Source organism: Alosa pseudoharengus, unplaced genomic scaffold, assembly GCF_046254945.1.
Source record: "Alosa pseudoharengus isolate Yale_2024_CS ecotype anadromous, Long Island Sound unplaced genomic scaffold, YU_APseudo_1.1 YU_APseudo_1.1_scf_10, whole genome shotgun sequence".
Lineage (NCBI taxonomy): Eukaryota > Metazoa > Chordata > Actinopteri > Clupeiformes > Clupeidae > Alosa > Alosa pseudoharengus.
The window spans coordinates 14,802,015-14,814,163 of NW_027468565.1; the positions used below are offsets into that span (position 1 = coordinate 14,802,015).

General features: G+C 39.8%; 2 protein-coding genes across 2 annotated transcripts; both read right to left on the reverse strand.

The window, feature by feature from the left end:
• Positions 1–4,387: 4,387 nt before the first annotated feature.
• Positions 4,388–6,214, reverse strand: tmem60 (transmembrane protein 60). Its single transcript, XM_076264771.1, has 2 exons — positions 6,021–6,214; positions 4,388–5,547 (listed from the first exon to the last, which is right to left on the reverse strand). Exon 2 carries the CDS (start codon positions 5,493–5,495, stop codon positions 5,097–5,099), a length of 399 nt encoding a protein of 132 aa, XP_076120886.1. The 5' UTR covers positions 5,496–5,547; positions 6,021–6,214; the 3' UTR covers positions 4,388–5,096.
• A 64-nt stretch (positions 6,215–6,278) lies between these two features.
• On the reverse strand, positions 6,279–10,316 carry immp2l (inner mitochondrial membrane peptidase subunit 2). The gene is made up of 6 exons (XM_076264764.1): positions 10,254–10,316; positions 8,841–8,978; positions 8,246–8,349; positions 8,037–8,102; positions 7,083–7,185; positions 6,279–6,953 (listed from the first exon to the last, which is right to left on the reverse strand). The coding sequence occupies exons 2-6, from the start codon at positions 8,973–8,975 to the stop codon at positions 6,807–6,809; spliced, it is 555 nt and encodes a 184-aa protein (XP_076120879.1). The 5' UTR covers positions 8,976–8,978; positions 10,254–10,316; the 3' UTR covers positions 6,279–6,806.
• Positions 10,317–12,149: the final 1,833 nt, after the last annotated feature.

Genomic DNA, 12,149 nt, shown 5'->3' on the forward strand with positions numbered 1-12,149 from the left:
GGTCAAAACAAGCCACAACACCCTTCAGGTAACAGGCTAGTGGGCGGCAACAGAGACAAAGCATCAAACCCACTCACTGGCACTGGTGGAGGGGAGCAGTCAACTTCTCCTGTTGACAAGGGCAAAACAGACATTAATCTTGAGAGCCGTGAACAGCCATGGAGAACCAAGAGACCCATCACTCAGAACAGACCTGTAAACAACACCAAGGCATGGATAAAACCACTCCTTAGTACAGACACAGAGGAGAAGACAAACACATCCTCAGAAGACAACATTAACAAAACCAATATAATGAAAACAAGCAATCTACAAACTGTGGACAGACCTGTGGCCACCACAGAAGAAAAGCAGATCAATCCTGCTTCAGCAGATAATGAAAGAACTGGCATTAAGGTAACAGGGTTGAACCCTGCAGCTGTCCAGATAGCCCAAAAGGCTGGTGGTATAAAACAACCAATCTTGCACACAGGAGATAATACAGACAATACGGAAGGGCAAAACAAGCCACAACACCCTTCAGGTGACAGGCCAGAGAGTGGCAACAGAGACAAAACATCAAACCCACTCATTGGCACTGGTGGAGAGAAGCAGTCCACTTCTGTTGACAAGGACAAAAAGGACAGTCATCTTATGGGCCGTGAACAGCCATTGGGAACCAAGAGACCCATCACTCAGGACAGACCTGTAAACAGCACCAATGCATGGATAAAACCACTCCTTAGTACAGACACAGAGGAGAAGACAAACACATCCTCAGAAGACAACATTAACAAAACCAATATAATGAAAACAAGCAATCTACAAACTGTGGACAGACCTGTGGCCACCACAGAAGAAAAGCAGATCAATCCTGCTTCAGCAGATAATGAAAGAACTGGCATTAAGGTAACAGGGTTGAACCCTGCAGCTGTCCAGATAGCCCAAAAGGCTGGTGGTATAAAACAACGAATCCCTCACACAGGAGATAATACAGACAATACTGAAGGGCAAAACAAGCCACAACACCCTTCAGGTGACAGGCCAGAGAGTGGAAACAGAGACAAAGCATCAAACCCACTCATTACTTCTGTTGAAAAGGACAAAAAGGACAGTCATCTTATGGGCCGTGAACAGCCATGGAGAACCAAGAGACCCATCACTCAGAACAGACCTGTAAACAGCACCAATGCATGGATAAAACCGCTCCTTAGTACAGACACAGAGGAGAAGACAAACACATCCTCAGAAGACAACATTAACAAAACCAATATAATGAAAACAAGCAATTTACAGACTGTGGACAAATCTGTGGGCATCGGAAATAGGATGAGGAAAGTTGCTCCAACGATTAAGTCCACCAGTGGAGAAAAGCAGATGGATCGATCCTGTTTCCACAGACAATGAAAAAACTAGTATTAAGGTAACAGAGTTAAACCCAGTAGCTGTCCAGATAACCCAAAACGCTGATGGTATGACACAGCCAATTCCACATGGAGAAGATAATATTAACAATAACAAATGGCAAAACAAGCTACAAAACCCTTCAGGAAAAAAGGCTGAGGGCAGCAACATAGATGAGAAACCAAACCCACTCTCTGGCACTAGTGGGGGGAGGCAGTCGAGTGTGCCTTCTGTTGACAGGGGCAAAAATGACAGTCATCTTATGAGCCATGAACAGTCATGGGGAGCTAAAAGCAAAAATACTCATGAGATGAACCCATTACAGACTATAGGACAAAGTGACAACAGTAATAGGGTAAAGGAAGAACTAAAACCTCACCGAATGGATGAATTATCAGAACATCTTTCAGAAGGAAATAACCAGAACACTGAGAAGAACCTGACAACACACCTCTCTCTGGAAGGAACTGCTGACAATGTCAGAGTGGTCAAGGCAAAAGACTCCAACTCAGATGATTTGAGAAGCAAGAGTTTAGGGAAACAGTCGTATCGTCTCTCAGAGAACAGAACAGATGAAGAAAGAGGGACAAATGAGTCAAACACATCTATGAGACAAAAAGCTAATATCAGTAGACTGAAGAAGCTAATTCCATTCAACCTGAATAAAAACCAAACCAAAGAGAGGCAACCAAACATCATGAAACAAGAGTCTGTTGTTGTCATTAATGGTAGGAGGAGGAAACAGGACCCAGTCCCTCTTGACAAGGTAACAACAGGAGGAGAATCACACATAATACCACGCAGTAATAACAACAGTCAAATGACGGACCTGAGGCCACCTAAATATGTAGAAGTGACCAAGTACACAGATGAGGTTAGGGGGTCCAAATCTCTCACCGTGGAGGGGATACAGGAGAACTACCAGATATCATCACAGCCTGAAAGCAACAATGGAACTGCTAAACCAGGTAAGGAACATTTCCATAGTCTCCTTTTGCAACAAATATTCTTCATGCTTTAATCTGACATGAAAGCTTCATTACAGACAAGAAAACAGTTGGAATTATTAACTTGATAACTCTTGTGACAGTTACTGACACAGTAGGCTTTTATTAGCAAGATAATCCCTTGTCCCACAAAACAAATTTGTGACACACATGGGGATACATGGGGACAAAAGACAAACTATTATGGATGGGGAATGAGTGTGACACAGACGGTGCAGGCAGTGTTTAAAGCTGTGCTCACTTATCCTTTGCCTCAACCTTGGAGTGTGCCAAACTATTTTCAAAACAATGATCAATAGTGATGAGGACAGGGGATATGAATCTCTGTTGTCATCTGAGTAACAGATGTTATGGTTTCAAAAATGTTCAGGAAGGGTGGAGGAGGCTGTTAGTCAGGCAGTTTTAAATTAGTTTCACACTACCCTCTTAACCCTTTCATGTCTCAGTTGTATTGGAAGAAGAGAGTTCTTGAAGTGATTTGAATTGTTTGATGTGAATTGTTTAACAATTTATCTACATTTGCATGTTAAACATTTTTACTTTACAGAATAATTTAAAATATGTTGGTTTGATAATTCTGTAAATATCTCAACAGCTCAAGATTGCTCTGATTACACTGCACGGGAACCAAGGAAGAATGGTATTTTCATTGTGAGACCTGACCTGAAAAACAATTCCTTCCCTGTGCTCTGTGAGATGGAGTCTTATGGTGGGGGCTGGACTTTACTTCAGCGACGCTATGATGGGAGTATCAGTTTCAATCGATCCTGGAATGAATACAAAAGGGGCTTTGGACAATTGGATGGTGAATTTTGGCTAGGAAATGACCTGATTCACCTGCTTACTAAAGGTAAAGAGATGGCCCTACGTATTCAGCTGGAAGACATTGAAGGTCTTAAAGCACATGCAACTTATGAACGTTTTTCAGTGGCTAGTGAACTTGAGCGCTATCGCCTGACTGTGGGACACTACTCTGGTACAGCAGGGGATGCTCTAAACTTCAGCCAGATATTTAACCATAACCAGAAGTTCTTCACCACTCCCGATAGAGACAATGACCAATACCCCTCTGGAAACTGTGGGGCCTACTATGGCTCTGGTTGGTGGTTTGACTCTTGTATGTCAGCAAATTTAAATGGTAAATACTACCAAACACGATATAAGGGGGTTCGTAATGGTATATATTGGGGAACATGGCCCAACATCTCCACAGAGTATTATCCAACTAATTACAGACACGCATTTAAAACTGTGACAATGATGATAAGACCCAGTAAGTACAATCCATAAGTATACAGAATTCTGATAAATCAGATAATAATATAAGGAGAAAATGGGATGTGAAAGATGTAGAACTGCTACATAACACTGACAATATATTTACAGCTTGTGACAAACCTCTATGAGTACTGGCATGTCTCAATAACTAATTGGATTGTTAGTGCTGCATTTATTTAAGGTACGTATGACTAACAATGACAGATCAATGAGCAACTATTTTGCATTACATTTTTTTACATTATGTAAGGTCTGCATTGAATAGTAATTTTGTTCTTCCACGCGGCTCATGGCAAAACCCCTCTTTGGTTGTATATCCACTTGCAAAATAACCATGTCTAAGCTAAATAACATAAAAACAACAATTTGGTGATCTTAAGGATTTATTATATGTTCTACAGTGATCAAGGTTTTCTGACATTACAGGTGTGTTTCAAGGTGATTTAATTAAGTGTTTGTTAGTCTTTTGTAGAGGGAATATAAAATTTGTTTAAATGTAAATAAATGTCTGACAGTGATCAATGAAGCTGCCTAAACCAGCAGAACTGTAAACAATTCTGGTTGATGCACATTAGTTGAAAATCAGAAACAATAAAAATGTTTTTGGTGCTCACATGGGTTAAATTACAAAACGTACAGACTTGTCTTTTTTTCTGCGTTGCACAATTGCACACAGGGCAAGAGTACAACCTACTGGTGGAGACAAGGTATAGCAAACATTCTGTGGTAACGACACATTTTATTTAGGTTACAATGCACGAAACATACATTTCATAAATAAGGCTATAGTTTAAGATCAACCAGTCTCCCAGATGTCTACAAGACATTATTAAATATCTTTACTTCAGTAAATGTAAACCAAATGCCAGTCTTAAATGCATAAAACACACAGCAGTGGGACACATCGAAGCATTACTGCATGTCAAAGTTTTAGGAGTCGACATAATTAAAAAAAATTATAAGACCAGTGTCAAGCAGTGGTTTACAGCCTTCCCTCAAGTCACACTCCCACTGCAGTGAATAGAAATCAAGACAATGCATCCACCCACCGCAGCATATGACACAGCAGTGCAGCCATGACAGGAGCTGGAAGACATGGGCAGATCTGCACATGTGCAGCATAAAGCATGTGTGTGTGTGTGCGTACGTGTGTGTATCCTTTGTGTATGTTAAAACATACGCTGCCCTACAGCACGCACATACCGTTTCAGACTGAATCCAAAATGTTGAGTCTGCTCACTACGTACAATCCCTAATGCATCATGCCAAGCCATGTCTCTTTTTCATCACTTTTGGTCTCTTTGGTCAAAAAGGCCTACTATGCTGCTGAGAGGATGAAATGTAATGTTTGAACATACAGACAGTTTAAGTCAACAGCAGAAAACCTGTGATTTCAGCTGTGATTTCACTTAGCTAAAAAACAAGTTTTCAGTCTCTTCTGAAATGAAATACATTGTAGCCAAGTTCCACCATGGCCCCAATCATGAGTGCCCAGAGAGGGACGAGTACAAAACTCAAGAATATGTTTGTTAGATTCTCGAGTCTGGCACAAAGTGTCAGACAAAAGGCCAATTTTAGAAGCATGGCCACCAGGTACCAAATCCTCTTCTTCAGGTCCTGGGTAGCATTGTGTGGATCAAAACCTGGCTTGCAGCGGCCCACCATTTTAACAATGATCATCAGGAGGAGAATAGTGTCAAATGTCCACACAGGAAGAAATATGAGAAACCAGTTCCAGTGGATTTTCTCATCGAGCTTCAGCACCAGCATGATGAGGAAGGCCAGTGTAAATATCCACGTCAGGAACACCCTCTGTGCTAGAGACATTTTTGGGTCAGGCTGCTGACAACTTCAGGGAACGTTGGCAAGATGTGCCTGCCTGCAATGAAACATTATGTTATGAAACAGTCAATGGAGTCAAAGAAGGTCACTATGTTTAGGGTCATTTAAAGACAATATTACTGTAAAGAGACAACTAGTAGGCTACACAGATCTATCTATCATATATGTGAACTGTATCTAGATTAGTCAGATGAAGATAACATTAGTATTATATGTGTTAACTGTACCTGACGATGGCTGCTAGACTAGCCTAACATAAACATTGATGTTGCCTGAAGTTAGTAAAGTGTTGTTTGCTAACGTTAGAGCTTTTCAAATTCTGTAGCCTTGACAACACAAGGCTCTCAGGAAATGAGCCTGAACCCTTCCAGCAACGTTACATAATTGTAAATACATCAATATCTGCGAGGATTCATTCATTTAACAAGCCATCATGTAACACACACAAACGCCGTGTTTCGCTGTCTGCTAGCTCACAATGAATTCAGCTAGTTACCTAACGTTACTCACATCAGCTGGAGTCACCTTACACGGAAGTCAGCGAGTTCTTTCTTGTCTTCGATATCTTGTGGGTGAAAGTATTGTTGTGCGATATTAAAACGAGCAAATGCTCACATATAATGCCATGTAATACTGCGTACAGCAGACTTACTGCAGCTAGCTTGCTATGCTAAGTCCAGTTGAGTGTTCCAAGTTCCATGTTCCTGCGTCATCGTGGGCGTATATCGAGCGGTCGTCGCTGCCATTGAATGTTGTATCTGGTTGTAATTTAGTTTGATTGTATTTTTATTCAAAGATTCTCATTTGACCAGCACAATGTCAAATGGCAAAATTGTGATTTAAGAAAAAAATAATCACCACAACCATATTGTAGATCCCATCATGGAAGACTTCATTCTACATTGTTTTACTTTGTGGCCACAGTATTGTAAAGCATAGAAATCTTTGCAACACTCAACGAAACAGTCATGACCCCACTGTGTGATAAAAAAAAAAAAAAAAAACAGTAGGCAATTGAATGCAAGACATCATCATCATAAACATTGTTCAGGTAGTGATGACTTCTCAACCAGTGCCAACTCTACATGGTTTGACTTTCATGTCACACTTGTTTTAAGAAGACAATAAAACAGTTTAAATAGGTCTTAGTAGGAAAGCAAAGTATCCACAGAAAATATACTGTATAGGCTAACTTAAGATGAACTTTTGAATATCCACTTTACTGTCTTTTGAAATGTCCCTTCCTCAGTTTGTCACAAGGTCTGTCAGTGCCAGTTTGTTTGTGTAACATCTTTTTCATTCATCATCCTCATCCTCTGAGGATTTTTGGCTCCAGTTCAGCAAAGGCTTGCGATCAGTTGGAACAAAGGGTTCAATCCGCTGCCATCGACTAGGTGGCCAGATTATATGAGATGCCCTGCCATGAAGGAGCCCCCGGGAAACCTGTGAGGAATGTTTTTATTTTTTTATTGATCAACATTGAGCCATGATGGGGAGAGAAACATCAGTGGAGCAGGGGTGTTTGTATTGTAACTGACTTGATGTACATTATTTATGGAAGGAAACACTTACTGGTCCAAAACTGTTGCTGTCAAAACTGTGTCCATGATGATCTCCCTCTATCCATAGATGTCCATCAGGAACCCTTACATAACGGTTTTTATATCCTAGAGTTCTGGAGGAATCAAATTTGAATCAAATTTTGGGGCACAATGTGAAAATTACAATGTTATGAATGATGAACTTACTTGTTGATTTTGATTTATGTGTTTCAGTATGTGTTTTAGAACGCTGTTTCTGATGTTATGATTAGCTTTTTACTCATCTAAGCTTGCAATGATCTGCCCCTTATAGAGGGGCTATTGTTAAACTTTAATTCTCAAAATGGAGCACATTTCTCTTATGATAATTACACACATACACATATGTTTTTTATTGTGCAGGTCTGCCCAATATACATGTCTCAATACATACCCACTCAAATGTTAAGGGACGAGCAACCTATTAGAAATTAGGAGGAGCATAGTATACGTGAGTGCTTGGTTATTTCTACATTAGCACTAGACTAACTACAGGACTGTGAGGAATTAGGAGTGTTGCACTGCTCTGAATGTATGTTCAGTACTTATTTTCAGTGTACTGATTTTGAGTTAGAAGTTATGACCCCATTATGTTAAAGGTATCCAATGCATTCTTCCCCCTGGACATGGTATGCTGATTTGTTTACATATCGGCAAAGATACTCTCTAAAGAGCCATGTCGATTGACAAGGTAATATTAGACCATTTCATACAGATAATAGGCTATTGCATCATTGCCGTAAAGATATATGTGATTTTCCGGGTTGGAGGAGAGCGAAGTTGCAAGACTGGTTCTCCATGGGTAAGATATGGCTGGGAAGGTGTGCCATTCTCCCTATTACACGTTAGTTTAGCATCAAAATGACTTTAAAACTGTTATATTAAGGCAAAAAATGGCAAAGGATGCCTTTAATTTGATGCAAGATTGCCTACCAGTCACACTTACTTAATGAAGTCTCCCTCTAAGGCAATGACCCTCTTGATGATTTTCTGCTGAGGGTTTTTAGGAGACCTGACAAAAAAGGACAAAAAGTTGGGTAGCTGTCCAAACAAAGATAAGCAAGAGATTATTTCTGGACTCCTCGTGGTATGTGCCTGCATCCCATTCTTATAAATGAAAGGCATTTGAAAAAAGAAAAAAAATCAGTTACTTACACAACAGAGACAACATCCCCACGCTGCACCCTGTAATTTCTTACACTCCAACGATTCAGAAGTACAACATCAGATGAATGACCTCCTTCTGGGTTCAAGGAGGGCTGAACAAATGACAAATGGAACTTTAATAGCAAATGGCCCATGTATTTGATTTTGAGCAAATTTTACACAAAAAAACATTAATTTATGGCATAACACAAAACAATATTTTCTAGCAAAAATGTATTAGACTGGAAACTTCACATACTTTTTAACTTTCACAATGTCTAAAGACATGCCCAAATATTTTAGTTTTGAAGAAAAAAAGTCAATAAATTTGCCGTCTATCACTGTCACTATTATGCTGCTTTCAACGTGTTGGTCATGTTGGTTGCTCCCAATAACATTGACTGCAGTCACTGCACCCAACCGTCAAGCCTTCTATCTTGCTAGTAATTTAACAGCTGCACCATATGTCCTCTGGGCCAAGTGTAGGCATAAGAGGGACACAGAGGCTTAAAATACACTAATACATTGGTAATGCATTTGGACAACAAACGCAGGCAGTGACATATTAATACATGTATTAGGCCTAAGTAATAAAGCCTCTCACCTGCATGGACGCTCCATCCACACGTGCTACATAGGCAAGACGATCAAGAACAGTGACTGTCACAGGTACAGCCACAAAGAAGCCACTAACAAAAGCCTTCAAATATTTCCGACCAAATCTTGTCTGCTGAGCCATCACCTGTGGAAAGGGGATACAAGAACAAAATGAAGCTGCATATTATTTCTATATGATAGAAATTATTTTCTAGCACAGAAATTGGAGGATAACATCTCCCTTTCCATATGAATTACAATTCATAATGTGCCAACTCACTACACAAGAGATCAAAACCGCCTGTGCAACATGCTCTTTTGAGACTTATCTTGTTGGATACTCTCCAAATTAGTGTCATCACTATTCTTCATGTAGCCTAGTCCAATATTTGTCCATGGATTGAACCTGTGTTAGTGTTTATGTTATTATGTTGATGAGTATGTTAATGACTGGAGTTCATCATCATCGTGTTTCTTTGACCTCCCATACCCTTTCTTAAGTGCTGCCTCAACTGTGATACAGTGTTACAGCAACTGTTAGAGAAACACAACTTTTGAGGAAATCAGGTTGCCGTCTACCTCAGTTAGATATGAGGGTGCTCTCCAACATTATTTCTACCAAGAGCCTACTTCGACAAAGTTAACATGGCCAAGAGCTAGTAGTGTATGTTAGTGTAATCACATAGCTGATCTCTACCCAAACAATTAGCTTGGTATGCGTTTTAAGAATCATTTTAACTCTTAACCTTTTCTAACCTTGTAGACTGAATTGGGGGGTTTTGAACCTTGAACCTTTTGGAGAGTAACCACCAGAGCCCGTCTAATTAGACATTCTCTGGAGCTACTCAAAAACAGGTGGGAAGGTGCTGATAGGATAGCTCTCAGGTACCTGTTGGAGTCAGACCCCTTGGATTGGGGGTCTGAGTTGGATTCTTAGAAGTTGTGCCAAAGGTACCATAGTGGTTTTAACCCTGCTAGGTTACTATGGGGGTGGTTAGCGATAGGTTCCCTGGCCCGTTAACGTTACGTCCCCCACGTTTCTCCATTCATTGATGGAATTGATTGACCGGTTTCTCACTTTTTCATGGCAAGCGCGCAGGTGGATACTTGATTGCTAAACGTTACTCTGACTAAATAGCGTTAGTTCGCTAATGTTAAACTCGATTTTTAATCTAAGCAGTGATCTCGAATAAAAATAATGATTACTTTTCCAGGCTAAGCTAATTATCCTAACAGGCAAACGTTACACAGTAGTCTATGCTAGCGGTACGTCGATGTCGCGGTTCTGTCTAGCAATGCATTCACATCATGATAACACTTTAGTCCCGCATCAATACATCGTGACTGTGATATCTATTGTCAAAAGCTCACTTGACAAGTACTCCGACTTCTGTCAATGCTAATCTGCTAGTCTACTCACCTAGCGAGAGATTCGCTGGTCCGTCTCGCACCGAGTGCATTTCCAGGTCCTAGAGGACATCAGCTTCTATAATGCTATGTTGTGCAACGTGCCTGTACAGTCGGGGTCATGTGATGTATGGAATTTTGAATGGCATGCAGATGACCTAAATATGTTTTTAGGCTTTGTCCAAAACGGAACTTGCAGATTCAAATCTCAGGTCAACAAATCAAATCAAATAAATATTTAATGTCATTACTGTGCCACAATCCAGTGTGTCCATAGCCTACAGATTTACCTATTTGGAACATTTCAAAATAAATGTTGCATTTGCATTTTAAATTTTGCATTTGCGTTTTGCATTTCAAAATAAAACTTGGAGTATTATGCTTATAGTTAGCAGACGCTTTTGTCCAAAGCAAATGTAGGCCTAAGTGCTTTGGTTATACTACATTTTGCTGCAAGGGAAGATATCAAGTCTGTTAAACGTTAGGAGACACTGTGAAAGCATTTTAAACACTCTTGTTTGTCTTGGTATGTAATTTGAACAGAACAGGCTAAATAAAAATGTACAAACATGTAACTGTAATATTTTATTGCAGTACATTAGGACCACTGAAGCGTAGCTGACATGTCCACATTAATCTTCCACACCCCAGGTGTAAAGTATGTGTAGGGCTTTATACTGCGCCCCAGTGGCAAAATCTTACATCGAGTATGTTTACATGGAGTTTGGATAGCGGCCAAATGTCATTGATGGTCATAGCAGTCAACTCAATGTCTTGCCTGCTTTTTCAAGATAAATACATTCCATTCCATACCCCAGTATGAAGTATGATATACTTTTTTAAACACTTCATTCTTTTTTGCAAATAACTGGTAACCAGTTAAGTTAAATTTGAAAACAACATTGATCATGATCAAAAACTCGATCCCAAATCAGCTCCATTATAAAAAGCCATTTCCTCAACAGAGCCATGTGGGAGGGATGTTCCAAACAACGTTAATTTGCCATTTTTGTGATATCAAAGACACCCTCACAGAACCACAGCAATTATATTGTAATACTGTATATTGCTTAATGCTTTACATACATGCCACATGCTGCCAGAATATGCTTCTGCAAACTGCACATGAAGTACATCATCATTGAGCACAACTGACACATTCTACTGAAGCAGCTCTAAATACTGTACTTGCAGCGCTTAAAACGTCTGTGCGTCTCTTTGGCACGCCAGCAATCCATACAGAACCATTACATGGCACAATGAAGACTAGTACACATTACACAGTTTCAGCCATAGCTTTAGTTCAGGGCATGTATATGTAGACATAGGCATCATATGAAAGTTCCCACTGAAAAGAGAGATGCAGTATTTCTTTGTAACAAAATGTGCTTTATGAAGTACTCACCAAGAATGTTTTATAGGGTGATGTTTTGGTCAGGCAGTGTAAGCCTCAAATAGTGCAATGTGAAAGTTTTTCAGTTTCCTTTCAAAAACCCAAAGCATTTAGCTTGTGAAAATCATTACAAGTTACACTCAGCACATGCCTTGTTTTAATTCCACTACAGGATTACAAAAAAGTAGAGTTTTATAAACTGTGTAATGAGCGCAAGGCTGAGAAAGTCAAGAAATTCACAAACACAAGTCTAAAAATATTGAAGACTCATTAAATATACTGTTTAGGTTTTAGCACCTTTCAGCAATTCAGAAAAGCATTGAATGGGTTGCAGGACTAGCTGCATAGTGTGACCTTTGTGTAAGGCCAAAGTACTATTGGTAACCATACTGTACATCAGTATCATAATTATTAAACATCTATCAAAAATACATATGATTGACTAAAGCTGAAGTACTCTAAATGCAATGTGGACCTGCCAGATGTGTACATTTTGCAGTAAACTATTTGCCCTTT

Excerpts from the sequence above, each read along its gene's own strand:
- tmem60 (XM_076264771.1), bottom strand. The coding sequence starts at position 5,495 with ATGTCTCTAGCACAGAGGGTGTTCCTGACGTGGATATTTACACTGGCC.
- immp2l (XM_076264764.1), bottom strand. The coding sequence starts at position 8,975 with ATGGCTCAGCAGACAAGATTTGGTCGGAAATATTTGAAGGCTTTTGTT. Across the intron at positions 7,186-8,036 it reads TTAGAGGGAGACTTCATTAA|AACTCTAGGATATAAAAACC; the intron begins GTAAGTGTGACT and ends TGATTCCTCCAG. Across the intron at positions 6,954-7,082 it reads ACAGCAACAGTTTTGGACCA|GTTTCCCGGGGGCTCCTTCA; the intron begins GTAAGTGTTTCC and ends CATTCCTCACAG.